Source organism: Euphorbia lathyris, chromosome 2, assembly GCF_963576675.1.
Source record: "Euphorbia lathyris chromosome 2, ddEupLath1.1, whole genome shotgun sequence".
NCBI classification, from domain to species: domain Eukaryota; kingdom Viridiplantae; phylum Streptophyta; class Magnoliopsida; order Malpighiales; family Euphorbiaceae; genus Euphorbia; species Euphorbia lathyris.
Genome location: NC_088911.1, coordinates 30950341 through 30967923, shown reverse-complemented (window position 1 = coordinate 30967923; position 17583 = coordinate 30950341). Strand labels below are relative to the sequence as shown.

The 17583-nt window shown below is 38.4% G+C and overlaps 1 protein-coding gene across 1 annotated transcript; it reads right to left on the bottom strand.

Annotated features, from left to right (window-relative positions):
* Positions 1-697: 697 nt before the first annotated feature.
* Positions 698-8139, bottom strand: LOC136217635 (proline-rich receptor-like protein kinase PERK15). Its single transcript, XM_066004243.1, has 8 exons — positions 7628-8139; positions 6628-7044; positions 6026-6397; positions 4572-4784; positions 2501-2872; positions 1731-1974; positions 1507-1654; positions 698-1374 (listed from the first exon to the last, which is right to left on the bottom strand). The coding sequence occupies exons 1-8, from the start codon at positions 7644-7646 to the stop codon at positions 1000-1002; spliced, it is 2160 nt and encodes a 719-aa protein (XP_065860315.1). The 5' UTR covers positions 7647-8139; the 3' UTR covers positions 698-999.
* Positions 8140-17583: the final 9444 nt, after the last annotated feature.

Below are 17583 nucleotides of genomic sequence, written 5' to 3'. Positions count from 1 at the left end.
CTCTAGATCCGTCTACTATTAAAAACACATCTTCAAATATAAATAAAATGAGTAACGCTCTTTTAGCTATATTAGATATTCACGGGTAACTAATTTTGAAAAACAAAACTTAAAAATAAATCTATCAAAATCTGAATCATCAGGGACCTGAGAATATTGTTTTGCCAAATCTTTACGTATTATTCCTATGTGCCATCATGAGAAGTTTTAATTTAAAAAGTAATTATTATACAATATTTATGATATTTTAATAAATAATTTAATTGTTGTATTATGTCTCTATCTTAAGTCCCTTTATATATGACTTTAAAAGGAAAAGGAAAAGAAAAACATTATCTTTGCATTCTGAAATTTTGCCCCAAACTTAAAACCAAAGGGTTAAATATTAAAAAGAGCGGATGCATTACGCTCGGCTAGTTGATAAATTTATTTTATTTTATTTGTCAATTCCAAATGTTGCACATTCATCATTAAATGGTGGTGAGTTGTTGAACCGTGCAGAATGCAGATAAATGGTTAGTTCCATGTCAGTGTCTGTATTTCTAATATTGTTGCATATTAAAGGCATTTCCAAAATTGGAGTTGTGATCTTTTCCCCTAAATGGTAAAAAAACAAGGTACAGCATTTACAGGGACTTCAAATGGAAAAGGTAAAAACTAGCAGTAAACAAGGCAAAATAGAATATGACAAGAAGAGTAACAAAAAAGTAAGAACAATCCAATAGACAAAGCTATAAATAAAGCTTATATACAAAATTTGGCCAACCACGTACAGAACCACCACTGCAACCGGGAAAACTTCACAGTGGTACTTTACACGGCACAACAAAAACAAAACCCAACCCCATCACAACTATGAAATCTATGCCCTTTCCTGAAAGAATTCCTACATACACTTCATATTTTTTTTACCAATTTTCTCATATCTTGATATTGTGCAGTCAAGAGGATCAGAACTATGTGAACGTTCTAAGTTTAACTACATTTGGAAACATACATTCATCGTCCCTCGTGAAGATCTTCCGAGAAAACTGCTGTCCTGGAAAGGTTTTCATTATCAAAAGCACTTAAACCAGAGTACGGACCTGAGGAGAATATCGAAGATGTCCCGTCAGACTCGAAGGTAGTGGATGACTGTCTCATGTTTGGCCGGGCATTGGAGGTTGACATGGAATCCTGGTATTCTGTGACTCGCTGTACCATTTTCAGTGACTGAACTACTTCACCCATGGTGGGTCGCTGGTTCGCCTCAGGAGCTACACAAGCTGCTGCAATGGTGCAAACCCGAACAAAATCTTCCTTGGGAAATTTCCCTCCAAGGGTTGGATCAGCAAGCTCTTCTAGTCTGTCTTTATCTCTAAAAATAGGCCTAGCCTGAAACCAATACAACCCAAGATTATCATTTTTCTGACATTTATATCATATATAACCATATGGAATATATATATAACATAACACAATTTTGACACGAAACCAAAATTGACACTCCTAGAAAGGACTACTAACCCAAGTGACGAGGTTTTCCTGCCCTGATGGTTGTGACATATCCACAGGTTTCCTTCCTGTCAGCAGCTCAAGGAGGACAACTCCGTAGCTGTAAACATCACTTTTTACTAGCAGATGTCCAGTCATAGCATATTCTGGAGCTACGTACCTGAAAAAATCAATGCTGGTTTATCCCAATGTCATCTAACAACAACAATGGAAAAAGAGGAGTGACTGAAACTAACCCAAATGTACCCATGACACGAGTAGAAAGATAATTTGCTCTGCCTTCAGGTGCCTGTTTGGCAAGTCCAAAATCAGCAACTTTAGCATTAAAGTTGTTCTCGAGCAATATATTGGATGCTTTGAAATCTCTGTGGATAACACATGGCTGTGAGTCCTCATGCAGGTATGCAAGTCCTCTTGCGGCATCAAGAGCAATCTTCATTCTGGTATCCCAATCCAAAGGACAATTTACACCTAGAGGACCTGAGGCAAAAGGGAATCAATATCAATATTTATATACAGAGATCTATAGATATTGCCTGGACTCGATAACACTGTCAAAGTGTATTTATACCTAAAGCTTCAACCTATTAGGATTCCCATCTTGCATATGTGTGATATTCCATGTTTGGTACTCGGTGACAATCTTATTATGTATGATTTTGTTGAATTATTAGGTGAGTTAATATACAACAAGCATGATCAATCTAGTCCTTGTACAATATATGGACCAGTAAAGAAGAGAAGATAAAAATCCACAACGAACTAGACTGTAGCACCCAAAGAATATTCAAAAAGTAAAAGGTCCCACCGGCTGTTTTCCTGGATGAAAGACAATCATGTTTCTTTTGATAACCATTGACATGGCAATGCAGGCTCACTGATCTAAGGTGTTGAAACTGTGTAACTTAGGTAATATCTAATTATTGTTGAACAATGAACATATTGTAACGTTCCATTTGATGGCAAGTTACTCAACTTAAAACAACCCTTTACGATAGAACATTACCATGAAGCCAGGCCTCTAAGCTTCCATTTGGAACAAGTTCATAACATAACAGATTTTGTGAAGAGTCCCGGTTGGTATAATAACCAACTAGTTTGACAAGATTACGGTGATGTAACCTGCTGAGCATCTCAACCTCAACCAGGAATTCTTTATCCCCTTGTTGTCCTCCGGTAGTGAGCTTCTTAATTGCTACAGCTGTACCATCACTTAGGACACCCTTGAAAACTTTACCAAATCCGCCCTCTCCAAGTATGCTTCCAGGCTCAAAGTTGTTCGTTGCTTCTTTAAGCTCTTCATAGGCTAGAAACCGTGTACTCGAAGGATGTGGAAGAGATCCTCCAGCAGGAGCTGCATCCATAGTCCTAGGCTTCACTGAGAAAAATAAACAAATTAATCAATAAAAAAGATGAAATAAAGAATAAATGAACACAGAAACATCAAGATTTCTGCAATAAGAACCATCTACTAATTCAAAGGATGCAACAAAAAACATTAACTTTTGTATAATACATAGAATATTATGCACACCAAAAATATCATGTGTAAACAACCATGATGAATTCCAAACAGTCAATTCAAGCTTTCGCTCCCATTCTTAGGCAGCAAAAAAATCTTGGAAATTTTTAACTGAACCAAAGAACTACAGAAAAGAATCCAAAACCGAATTGTCTCGTTCACTTTTCTAATAAAGCCATTGTACCATTGGTTTAAATTGGATGTGCTTCAGGAGATTTTTACATCTCCAAGTTAGACCGAAATACTCAGCTCAACTGGATCCACATCAAGAAGTCTTCTCTCAACCACTGGCAAGAATGTCCATGAAATTATTCCATATACTGAAATCTATTACTTAAGTCTGGGAAAGAAAAGCTAACTAGGATACATTGTGGCAAAAAAGTTCTTCTTATCAGACTTATAAATTAGTATGTCCATATGTGATAGGGATCAGCATTCACTGATAAAGGTAATTTGGATAACATTTATCTAAATAGTATATTGTTTGCACCAAAAATAAAGTTTTTTTTATTGCATACCCTGGTTTACTCTTTTCATGGGATAAACTTTTCTTTTTAGGAAACTTTTTCTTAAAAGGCCTGTTTAGGAAACTTTTCATTTCGGGAAACTTTTCATATTTTCCTAGTACATCGTTCACTTAGGATTTCCTAGAGTGAACCTCAGTTTCCCTCAGGGGAAACATCTAAAATAGTGTACCAACTTCCTATACAGTGTACCTTAGGGGAAACCAACTTCCTATCTAGTGTACCTTAGGGGAAATCATGGTGTACCTTAAGGGAAATCATAGTGTACCTCGTGGGAAACATAATGTACCTCATGGGAAATCATAGTGTACCTCGTGGGAAACCAACTTCCTATAGTGGACATCAGGGGGGACTTAAAGTAAACATAGGGGAACCAAGGCTAGTTAATATTTTAACGTGTCTTTGTGAGCCAATTAAAAAGGAGAAAAAATCAGAAAGTATACATATCAATCCATCGTGGAAGTCAAAGTGGAGGTTACTCAATATGGTGGAGAACGTGTATAAGTGGAAGCAAGCAAGAAGTTACCTCCAACATCTATTAAAGGAAGGAATCACGATGAGAACACCCCAACAAAACAACTCAACAACTCAACAAACCCAAGCAAAAACTCTAGCAAATTACCTCTAGACTTCAGCAATTTAGAATACTCAATCATTCCCTTAGTTTCAATTTTCAGATCCAAAGTTCATTTATCTTTTCTAGCACAATTTTATTTTAATTGTTGTTTCATCATTTTCTGTAAGGTCCGTATCGTTTTGATAATCGAATCTTTTAGGAATTTTCGGTCTCTTTAATTCTTACAATCGTTTGTTACGTAGAAGTTAGAAAGCGCACTCAATTTCACTCCATAGTTCGAGAATACTATAATTCTCTGGCACGCCCACAATTTCCCACGAAAGAGCCAAACATATATTAACAGGTACTGTTTAAAGCTGATAACGAGTTTTCATTTGCTGATATTCTTAAAACCAGTGGAAAAGATATAGTACAAAAAACAGCATCAAAATCAGGGCTTATTGAAGGTACAAACCAGTTTCCTTGGAGGGTCCTTTAGGCTTCCCTTGGCGGAATGCACATGAGCAGATTGCAAGCATGGATATTATAGCAATGATTACAATGCCAGCACCAATACCAAGTACAAGTATCATATTTGAACGGTTGCCCTTGTTTGAAGTACCAACTGATGTGGCAGTTGCAGATTGATGTTCTGGTGCTTCCGCAGGAGATGAAGCAACAATAGGAGCTGAAAATGAGATGCAAAGTTACTTCAACAAACAATCAAGACAACCAGTTCTGATATATTTTTCACAACTACAAATTTGGATGCCCAAAGATTTTATCAGAATATGCAACAAATTGGCAAGTACACAGAGTGGGTTCTATTAAAATTAATGATAATGATAATTAACAAATGGATGTACATGAACACCTTATCCAGCTTTTTTGGTTATCTTAAACTAACTAAATGTATAGCTGGAAGTCAATTGTTCTTTCTTTATTTCGTTGATTTGTACATTTATTACCATTTTGATTATTAATTTCTTGAAATATCAATGCTATTATAGTAAGTTGTTATTCTGGATAGCATGGCTAAAGTGCACATATAAACTGCTTCCTTTCAAGGACAAATATTCTCCTAGTAAGGCCTCGTTTGTTTGCCGGAAAATATTGTTACGTTATTGATTTTCTAGTGTTTGTTTGCTTAGAAAAATAAGTCAGCGGAAAATTTCAGATTAGTCAACAGAAAATTATATGAAGAAAGTGAGAAAAATGTTTTACATTTAACATTTTCCTAAGCTTTTGGAACCCTATTTTATTCGTTCTTACCATTTTGAAAACAATAGCCATCCAGCACTTCTTCCCATTTTCAGGTGTTGTGCCAAACATCTGAAAATATTTTATTTTCCAACACAAAATTTTCTCTGACCCGATATTTTCCAAAAGACAACATTTTCCGGCAAACAAACGGGCTTAAGTATAACAAAATGTTGGTCTTATACTCGGAATGTTCATTTCAAACTCACTTCAAGGTAAAACCAATCCATATGTCAACTTTCAGAGAACCAAATTAGGTATCAAAGATCATAATTCATGAGAATAATAGTAATAAGTAATAACAAAGTATTTTATGACAAAAATACCCATATGCACTTTCATGCACAAATATATGTCCCAACCAATGATGGGTATTAGAGGTGTGACCATCATATATGCACTCATTAAGCTATATGACCCAAGGCAACATGTAATCGCCCCCAATTGGCCCAAACCCCAGAAACACATGCATGAAAACAGGCAAAATAAATAAACCAATAAAGCCTCAGATGCACAAACACAGAGATACCATGGATCTATATACCAGAGTAATGTTAAATGTAATCGAGAAAAACCATCAGCCAAAGCTATATCAGATCGAGAAAACTACATCATTGCTTGCAAAATCCAGTTCATATCACAAAGTAACAGAGCACAAATCAAATTTACCTTGGGAAGGCGCTGGAGGTTCAAACCAGGTTAAGTTCAGGAGTCTGTAATCACCCACAAGGGTAGAGTCAAAATGAACCTTATGCAATGCAAGTGATGAGTTAATTGACGAGACATCCCTAGAAGAGAAGCTGATTCCTGTATGAGGAGTAATATCCATTGAAATATTTAATCTTGACAAGCTGAGTACATAAAAGTTTATCAGCTCAATTTGGGAAACTAGCAAGCCAAGCTGGGAAGCTAGTTCTTGCAGAAATATACTCCAATTAGGATTTTGTGAGACATTCAATAGGAGAAGGTCAAGCTTTATTGGATACACACAATGGCAACCATGGCTCCCTCTTTTCAACACCATCTCAGGTTTGCAACAATCTGGAAGAATAGACGAGAAAACAATGCTAGTATCAGTATCTGAGCCAGAACACAAAATCACATATATTTACTTAAACATTTCAGGGTTATAATTCCATTCATTTTCATGCCCTTGATTAGTAGTTTGCATACCAAGTAATACATCAACGTATAAAGTTCCACTCCATCTTTGATAGCTAAGTAGGTTGTGAACAAAATTCAAATGAACAAAACTATACAGAATGTCTTACCAGAAAAAGTAGGGGTCAATGGCGGCTGAGGTAAAACAGAAGCGTTTGCACTACCACTGGATTGTGTCGGCGCCATATCTACCAATCCAACAGCCGGGGGCACAAATATGCGCTTCTTTGATGGTTTTGAGAAATGAGAACTAGCAGGGGGCTGACTAGAAGTTATAAGTGGACCATAATTAGGTGGCTGCGCAGGTGCTACAAGTGCAGAGAAATGCTTCCTATGTGGCTTATGAAATGATGGCAGGTCGGCTGGCAAGGGAAGATCAGGAATAGCTGGTGCAGCCAATGGCGCCCTGCTTGGAGCTATTGGCGCTTCAACAAGTCTATTATTGGCCCATTCGGCATTGATCATGAAAATTACATACGAAAAAACCAAAAGTTGTAACGACAGAGCATGGATTTTTTGTGGCACTTCTGCACATCGTATTAAAAAGAAAAGTAAATACAACAAAGACATGAGATAATAACAAAAAAAAAAAAAAAATTCTTTGTTGGATGGTGCAAAATTCAATCGGCTCTAAACATAGAAAACTATCTCAAAAATCATTTCTATGTATATTTGTAGCTGTATATCTCTCTCTCAATGACCTACAAGTCTACAAGTACCACCAACTGCTAATTTTATTGGTAAATCTAAACCGGTAGTTCATACTGCTGAAATGCAGAAGGATTTCTAAATTTTCAAAGTTTCCTTTAAATTTCGTTGCTGCTACTTGTAAGTAAAGACCTCGATTAATCTTTTAATTTTTAGTACAACAAACATAAAATCCTCAATTTAACCAAGAATCTCCATTTTAGCAGTTCGGGAACTAAAATATAAGTCACAATTTCCATTCTCAATTTCGCCTGAGCTCCTTCGTCTGTTTACCAAAAAAAAAAAAATCGCCTGAGCTACAGGACAAAACAGCTTTGATAAACTCTACTCTCTCTCTCTCTCTCTCAATTTCAACCACCGCCAAAACTATTAGAAATGAGAAGGCAAAAGAAACTAAATTACCAGAAAAAAGCACCGACATCACCGACGCCGCTGATAATAATAATAATAAAGCAACCGTTAGATCCGTGCGACTATAACAAATCAACGGCGAGATCAAAGCTGACAGTAAGCATAAGAATCCAAAGGGAAAGCACAGCACTAGAAGCAGGAAACCTTAGTTGAATGAAGCAAATGGAGTAGGATCCAACAACGGAGAATTCATCCCAAAAACTGAAAATATGAGCTCAAACCTCAACGGGAAAACTTCCATTAGTGAGTTGAATCGATGAAATCGAAGTGGAGCATATAGAGAAAGAAGGGAAGGAACAGAGCAAAGAGGCTTTAATTACTGTAGGTGGAGATATCGTTGGTTTCACTCAGTCATCAGTACCGAAGAAGCTTTTGGCTTTTTCTAGGTTTTATGATTTTATAATTTTGATTTTCTTTTTGTTGTATGTATGCTTTGCAATCCCATCCCATCCCATGGATCGATGAAGAAGGAAGGGTGTGAAAAGCAGAGAAGGATGGGTCACTAGCTTTTATGAAGGACTAACGTGCGCCGTTAACGGAAAAGAACAAATTAACGGTAAAAAAGTGGACTTTTCTTTTGCTGATTTGAGCAGCAAGTGAAATGGTAAATGGATTCTCTTCTCTGGTCTGTCTGGTTGTTAGATTAGATCTGTAGACCGTCAAATGTTAAAGTGAGCGGCAAGCTTTTTGCTTTATTCATTTCATTTGATTGATTTATCCAACAAGTAACAGTACACGTCAGTTTATTAATTTTACATAAATTAGTTTTTCTTTTTTCAGAAAAAGTATAGTGAAATCACATTTAATTACGGGGGATAATGTACAAATATGTTGTTACACGCTTTTTTTTATTTTAATAATGTTGTTACGCCCTAATATGCGGAACTCCTACCCTGCGGCGATATCCCATCGCTGCTAGGGTTTACGGCCAGTTTTTTGGTGTTTTACTTACCGACGTCTGTCCGGAATAAGAGTGCGATATTGGGAAGAACGATGGTAGAAGGAATCAGAAACAGTGGCTCCGAATGAGATTGACGGACGAGGAGGACGAAACTGTGTCAATTGTGAAAGAAGTGGAGAGACTGGCCATAGACAACTCGAAGAAGGTGATCGGCAAGCTGCTATCATCAAAGCCTCCGAACATTAGAGCCATGGCTAATGCGTTTAACGCGATATGGAAAACACAGAAAGGGTTCAAGATCAATGAAAGCGGGGATGGTTTGTTTGTAATCGAATTCCAATCAGCAGTAGATAAAGGGAAAATTCTCGCTGAATCCCCATGGCATTACGACAGACACTTAGTGGTGCTGGCGGATATGGAAGGGATCTCCCAAATCTCAAAAATCAATATGAACAAGTGTGAATTCTGGGTAAGAATGGTGGGTGTCCCTTTAGACTGGAGAACAAGTGGCCTCATCGCCAAATTGGCTGCGAGGATTGGAGATGTTATTGATATCGACGAAGACAACATGGAGATGACGGCCAAATATGTGCGGGTGCGGATCCGCGTGGACATAATTAAACCACTACTCAGGGGGATGAAAGTGAAACATACAAAAAACGAAATCATCTGGATTTCGCTAAAATACGAGAAATTACCAAACTTCTGTTATCGTTGTGGTATCCTCGGGCATGGCTACGAAGACTGTGACGTAGCACAGGGGCAGGAGGAAGCTGAGGAGTGGCTGTATGACCCGAGCTTGCGAGCTACCCCCTCAAGGTTCCGAGTATACAGCTGTGGATTTCAGGAGAGAAAAGATAACAGAAACAGCCAAAATAGAGATGATTCGGGCCGAACTCGACAACACGCTGCACGGAAACTATTCGGGGAAGAATCAGAAGGCAGCACTAATAGAAGCGCTGAGGTTGGGATGCAGTTCGTGCAAACAATGAAGGTGGCAACGACAAATAACAACAATACTAGTGGTTCCAGGATGGATACGGAGGGGGAGATGGAGTTGGAAAAGAAGGATTCAGACAAGAGAAGTGGAGAATCAGACACAGGGCCAAGAGAGTATGGAAACACATAATTGGAGGCGGTGCCAACATCAGTAATAAAAAACCACAATGGTAGCACACTAAGAGGAATGGAGGAAACAGAACTTGCACCAGGCACATGTCAGGGCCAAAAGAAGAAGTTCAGATTCAAGCGTGCAGCGAGACAAGTTAACAAAACGGCTGAGGCTAGTGAAGGGATTATGAGTTCAGATCCACAAAAAAGAAAGAGAGGCAGATTATCAGAGATTATGGAAGAGGAAGGAGCCACGAACCAGAAAAAATCAAAACATGAATTGCAGGACCAGAGGGTGGGTGTCGTTGATCGGACCCATCCTACAGGATGAAAATATTAAGTTGGAATGTCCAGGGCCTGGATAATGCCTGGACGTTCCGTGCACTGCAACAACTGATAAATAGAAATTGCCCGGATGTGTTTTTCCTTATGGAATCTAGACTAAGGAAAAATGATAGCAGTAGACTTTTTCACTGTTTTAGTAATTTTAATTTATTTATTATTGACCCTATGGGTCTGAGTGGTGGTATTGTTTTGGGATGGAATAAAGAGCTAGACCTGCGCATTTTGAATTACTCAAAGCACTGTATTTATTTTACTTTGCATCTGAATAACCTGAATTGGAGGAACTTACCAGTATATGGATGGCCGGAAAAGCAGAATAAAAAGCTAACCTGGGAGCTGATCAATCACTTTGGTACACTTGACACAATGCCGTTAGTGTGTTTTGGGGATTTCAACGAAATTCTCTAGATATCAGAGAAAAAAGGTGGCTTAATAAGGGATAATACAGAGATGCAATGTTTTCAGGACTGCTTGGATCAGTGTAACCTTGTGGACATCGAAAGCACCGGGGCGCGGTACACATGGCATAATAACCGTAACGGTGGAGACGCAATCTGGGAACGACTGGACCGATTCACCGCGACAACGGAGTGGATTGCTAACTTCCCAAACCTCGAGATAAAGGTCCTTCCTCGGCTAGCGTCTGACCACAACCCACTATTATTTGACTCCAACGGCTTGGCATCAGGTAACCGGAGGAACCGGCAGTTCCGTTTTGAAGCATTCTGGGCAGCGGATGCTAGCTGCAAGGAACTGGTGGCTGCGAATTGGAATGTGAGAAGGGGCGAGCAGCGCTGTATTCAATCAAAATTAGCAGGAATTGCTAAAGCATTGACGACATGGAATAGGGGTAAGTACGGCGACATCCGGAGGCGGATTGCTTCTGAAACTTAGCAGCTTGAAACCGTGCAAAGACAGGCTGACCCTAGCCTGTATGACACCGAACATGAACTATCCACTTCGATTAAGAATCTGCAGGAGATAGAGGAAATAAAATGGAAACAGCGTTCCCGAATTGATTGGCTCAGACTGGGAGATCGAAACACGTCCTACTTCCACGCTAAGGCTACAGCGAGACGGAGGAGAAATTTGATCAAACAGATAAAGAATGTGGATGGGGTTTGGGTTGAAGGGGATGCTGCGGTTGGCGATGTGGTTGTTAATTACTTCCAGCACCTATTTGCTAGCACTAGCCCTGCAGACATGGATCAATTTGTAGCTGCGGTAAACAATCAGATTTCAGTTGAGCAACAACAGCTGATTATGCAACAATACACCAGGGAGGAGGTCACCGCTGCAATCAAACAAATTAATCCAACCAAAGCCCCAGGGCCTGACGGCATGTCATCTCTCTTTTTTCAAACATACTGGGATATAATAGGGAATGATATTATCAATTTAGTGTTGGAGGTGATGACCTCTGGCAAGATGCCTGACATGTTAAATCACACTCTGGTTGCCTTGATCCCTAAAGTTAAAACGCCTCAATCTATGAAGGATCTTCGCCCTATTGCCTGGTGCAATGTACTGTATAAGCTCATATCCAAAGTAATTACAAATAGACTGAAGCTGGTCCTCCCTAGTGTCATAAGTGATACTCAATCTGCCTTTGTGCCTGAGCGAAGCATAACTGACAATGCTATTATTGGCTTTGAGGCCTTTCATAGCATGAAAACAAGAATTAAAGGAACCAAAGGTAATTTTGCTCTAAAACTAGACATGAGCAAGGCTTATGACCGGGTCGAGTGGAGTTTCCTGCAAAAAGCTATAGAGAGAATGTTGTTTCCACCTCACTTTGTTAAGTTGATAATGATGTGTGTTTCTTCGGTCTCGCTTGCTTATCTGATAAATGGCCAACCACAGGGGTTCATTAAGCCGAGTAGGGGCTTACGGCAAGGGGATCCCATATCCCCCTACCTATTCATTATCTGTGCAGAAGCATTCTCAGCAAATATCAGGAAAGCAGAAGTAGATGGCAGAATACATGGAGTCAAGGCTAGTTGTGATGGTCCCAATATCACTCATCTATTCTTTGCAGATGACTCCTTAATCTTTGGAAGGGCAAATGCTACGGAAATTGGGGTAATTAAGAGTATCCTTGAGGAGTATGAACGTGTGTCAAGGCAAATGATTAACTTTGATAAATCAGAAGTGTTTTACAGTTGTGGGGTGCCTGAGGTAAGGAAGGCCGAATTGTCCGGATTACTAAATATTAGAGAAACAGGAGCCTTCCCGCGGTATCTGGGTCTACCACCCTCATTGGGAGATCCCGGAGAGAAGTCTTCGCTACGATTAAGGAACGAATCAATCAAAAACTGAAAGGCTGGGAAGAACGGAAGCTATCAGTTGGCGGAAGAGAGGTACTTATCAAATTTGTCATCCAATCAATCCCCACTTATATTATGTCATGTTTTCTGCTCCCTGAATACTTCTGCAAGGAAATTCAGAGTGCGGTTAGTCACTTCTGGTGGGGTGGATCGGCAAGCAAACAACCGATACACTAGGTGGCCTGGGACAATGCTTGTAAATCGAAATTTGAAGGTGGCCTGGGGTTCAGAAACATCAAATCCTTCAATTTAGCCATGCTGTCAAAACAGTGCTGGCGGATCCTGAGTAATCCGAGCTCTCTGTGTGCTAGAGTCCTTAAAGCCAAGTACTTCCCGCGCAATAATTTCCTGGATGCTCCGACATGTTCGGGGCCGAGCTATTTTTGGAGGGGAATACTACAGTCAAGAGAGATATTTCGCAAAGGGGTATTCTGGAGAGTTGGAAATGGGCTTAATATTAACATATGGACGGATTATTGGGTCCCCTCGCTAAACGCCCGTCACCCACTAATCTCCCTGGTTGCACCTAAACCAATCAAAGTGCAAGAGCTAATTGACCCCCAGAACTGTTGTTGGAATCGCGAGCTTCTTAACCAGGTCTTCCAAGCTGATGATGTGCTGGAGATACTCAAAGTTAATATCAGTTTCCGGCTGCCAGCAGACAGACTGTATTGGGGCCTCACAAACTCCGGAACTTTCTCTGTTAAGTCACGTTATCATCTAGCAGAAAGTTCGAGACCCTCAAATGGAAACCAAGGACCTAGCAACCCACGAAACCTGTTATTCAAGCGGATATGGACCCTTAATCTGCCTGCTAAAATTAAGCATTTTGTGTGGAGGATAGCCCGAAATAAGATGTCGATGGGGGAAGCACTGATGAGGCGAGGAATCATCACTTCTCCGGCTTACTGCTGCTGCAGATACGGGTTTGAAGATCTTGCTCATTGTCTATTACGCTGCCCTTTTGCAAAAGAAATCTGGCGTGCTGCTGATATATCTGCCCGTGCTGATAAAATGAATACCGAAGACATGTTTGGCTGGATCGAGAACGTGTATGTGCAACTACGGACAGATGAGGTTGAGCTTGTGATGGTTCTTACCTGGTGGATATGGTATAGACGAAATGTATGGAAGAATGATCAAGAATGGATACCGTCCAAGGTGCTGGTGTTGAAAGCTAAGCGTTTCCTCGCTGACTGGGGCCAAAAAGGAATAGCGGACACAAACCGACCGGCTAGTAACAGAGGCTTTCGTGAGGAGACTCTTGACCCTATGAAATCTTGGTGTCGCCCCCCGCCTGGTGTAACAAAAATCAATTATGACGCCTCCATGGGGGATAATGACCGGGATTGCAGGATCAGGTTGATTGTGAGAGACTCGATGGCTTCGGTTTTGGCATCTACAGGCATCCCAATCGGACCTAGCACCACTGTTGCTGCTGCTGAAACACGGGCGATACTTGAAGCGTTGATCTGGGCACGGGACTGCGGTTTCTGAGATATTATGGTTGAGTCGGATGCGAAGGTGGTGATTGAATCAATTAATGCTAATGATCTTCCGAGTTCGGCCTTACAAGAAATCCTCATTGATATATGCACTCTAGCGTTAGGTTTTACCAGTTGCTCATTCGGATATGTCCCTAAAAATAGCAATTGTGTTGCTCATGAGATAGCTCGATGGGCAAGGGGGTTTACGGATCCATATTATTTGATGGAAGAGGCCCCGGCCTCCGTTTGGAAACTCCTTTGTAATGACTTTACAAATTCTGCAATCTAATGGAAATGAGCTTTACTTCAAAAAAAAAAATAATAATGTTGTTACCCACTTGAAAATACGGATCAATAGTAATATTAAGTTTAAAATTATATGATTTTGTATTTTAAATTTAAATGCATTTTAAGATTAAATTAAAAAAAATCAGAAACACTTTATTGCAACTTAATATGTATAACGGTTAATAACTGAATCAACATCAGCAACTAACTTTTAGTTAGTTAACAGATTAGCAGTTAACAGCTTATTACCTAATCCACTTCATACTATAAATAGATCTTCTACGTAATCACATATATCGCAGCTAAACCAATTTTGATTGCCCTCAAACAAGAAAGATAATTGGTGGTAGTTACGGATGCACTTACAAGAGATACACTAGGGTGGTCTGAATTGTGGAGTTCGAATTGAGAACTATCAACATTTGCCATCTCTAGTGGCGGATCCAGTAATCGACGTCCGGGGGGCTAATTTTAGTCCGATTTTTAATTTTTCGAAGTCTAGCCTGTTAGGACTGAACAAATTTTTTTAACCTTCTTCTAGCACACTTAAACTTTATGGTTTTTGTATGTTAGCTAAAAATTGTAACATTTTCATACTTTTTTTATTTTTAGCTATAATATATTTATAATTTTCATAAAATTTAATTTAGAAATTAAGTTAATTGAATCTCAAAAGTAAGAAATTGATTTTTTTTATAGAAAATTGATTTGTTTTATAGAAAAAAGATAATAAATTCTTAAAAGAAGAGATATAATAAAAATAACTTCATATAAAACAAAAAATAAGCTTGGTGTGGTTTAAATCCATGACCTCTCACCTTAAAACAAGACTCTTAACCAACTAACCTACTTTAAACTTTTGAGATAATACTACATAGGTTAAATATATACTAATATTTGGGGGGACTACACGGGACAAAAATAACGGTACTCAAGGGCGGAGCCGATGGCCGGGGAGGCTTCGGCCCCCCCGGGTTCTAGGCTGGATCCGCCTCTGGCTATCTCCTCTGTTTCTTCTTGATTACGATCTTTAATTGAATTGTTGTGATTCTGCTCTTCTTCTTCACTTTCTGATTCAAGGATCTGAAAGTTGTTGTTTCAATTTTGATTTCGTTTCCAATTAACCATTGATCTCTTGTGGAATCTCTGATACCATCTAGAGAAGATCAAAGTAAAGATAATTGGAAGATGAAATATTATTGATCAAAGGAATTGATAATTACAATATGCAAGTTGTAACTTGATGACCTATGTGATTACAGAGAATGTCTATTTAAAGTGTGAAGTGGATTAGCTAATAAGCTGTTAACTGCTAATCTGTTAACTAATCTATTAACTAACTAAAAGTTAGTTGTTGATGTTGATTCAGCTATTAACATATAATATATTTGTTAAATCTAACATAATAGTATCCGTACAAAGATCCCCATTCAAAAAAGAAGGAATAGTAAAAGAAACAAACCGACTAGCATTGGAACAGACTTATCTGGTTAAAGCATGAGTCGTCCTATTCGCTAATCTAGGAACATAAATCACAGAGAACCTTGTTTTACTTTGCAAAAGACTCTTAATGTCTTCCAATACGCATTCTAGTTACGAGATGTCTCGAGACCTGGACGCAACACCACTCACTACTCGTTGAGCATCAGATTCAAATATAACCCTTTGAAATTTATTCTTTTTTAATAATTATAATGTTAATTTGGTATTTATTGTTTATTTATTGATACATTGAATGTAAGAACTTTATTTTAACATATATGATCTTTTTCTATTAAAAAAGGTAACAAATCTGTGATCATTTAATAAAGTATTAAATACGTTGTCTCTCCAAAAAGTGAGAGTTTGTCGTTGTTGTTATCTCTCCAAAAAGTGAGAGTTTGTCAGTTTCTCTATTAAAAGTAAGAGTTTGTTGTTCTCCTATATTGTTTGTTTCGATTGTTTTTTAAAAAATAATAATATTTAAAAAAGGAAGTAAGTGAATGCTTCTTACTTTTTATTGCATGGTAAAGTATCTCTTACATCTTATATAGAAGTTAAAAAAAGGCAGCGATCAATTATTATCTAATGTCATGCTTATTTAACTAACATACAGTCAGCCAACTTTTGTTGATTATTGAGCTGGCAGTTTGAGTTGCATCCTTCTTCAACCCTCCTCAAGATGGAGTACTTGCAAAACTCTCATCTTGTGCAATTGATGGGTGTCGAATCTACCAAATAAATAATTGTTACGAACCAACTACTAGTTTGTAGAAATGGTAAGTAAAGATCGTACCCTAAGGATTAATACCAATTGATTACGTATTATGACTAGATCTAATAAATGTAAACTGGGGGGGAAGTGATTGTTTGGTAGTTATCTTGGAATGAATTTTTTGTAAAGCTAAATTGAAATTAAATCCTGTTACTAGTATATGAGAGAATACCGATCAAGGGATGTCCGCAGGCATAACAATTATTTCCTATTGATCACTGAAGGTGAGAAAACATCATAATTAGCATGATCTGAATTGGTTATAGTCGTTCCTTATTCATTCCTGACCTAATCCTTCCTTAATTGTAAAGCGAATCCTATAGCGCCTAAAGATAAGCTCCTATTCGGCCAGACAGTTCTAGCTTAGCGCTTAGAATTTAATTTGTCGAAAGCATTAGGAATTAGAAGGACCCAATCTAAGTTAACCGAATTCTTAGCGATTCCGATTTAAACCAAATTACATATTCATACGCTTGATCATAGTTAGGATTTCAGATGATTACAAATCCTACAGCCTAACGTTGTTTCAATGAATGAAGAAGCCGAAGCCCGACCGAACTGTAGCCTAAACTTTCATTGAAGGTCTGATTTAATAGATTGATAAATATATAAACAGATCATATAAAATTAGATTAACGCAATTAAGAACAGCAATCTCACAATTGGAAATAATGCTAGCCTTTGATTGATCCCTTAACCGATAGAGGAAATTAGCTACGCATAGTCATGAATCGACTATGATAGCTTACAAAGATAAAAATGATAAACGTAAAGTGAAACGAGAAATTGTGCTAAAAGCTTCTAAAACCCTAACAAGGAAAATAAAATTGTCAATTCAAAAGGTTGCCTTCAAAAACAATGGTGGACTTCTTTTATAGTGTTAATTCAAAAATCCTCAATCTTCTCAGTTCCTTCCTTGATTTCAGGGATTCCCTTCGTTCAAAACATGTTGTTGAAACTGTGGAGATAAGTTAGTTTCTGATTCTGCTGACTTGGCGATTTGAATAAGTCGACCCTCTTAGTCTTGGGCAAGATTAAACCAGTTACGTCCGCAAAGCTAAACTTTGAGTGAAAAAAGGTCCAAAACAGCCTTCCAAGCCTTCTTTTCTCCAATTTGATCCCTGGAAGCACTTATGCAACAAAACAAGTAAAAAGGTCCCAAAATGACATAAATAAAGAGGGAATATTCATAAAAAGAACCTAATAAACTTGCCATTCTGGACACTTATCAAATT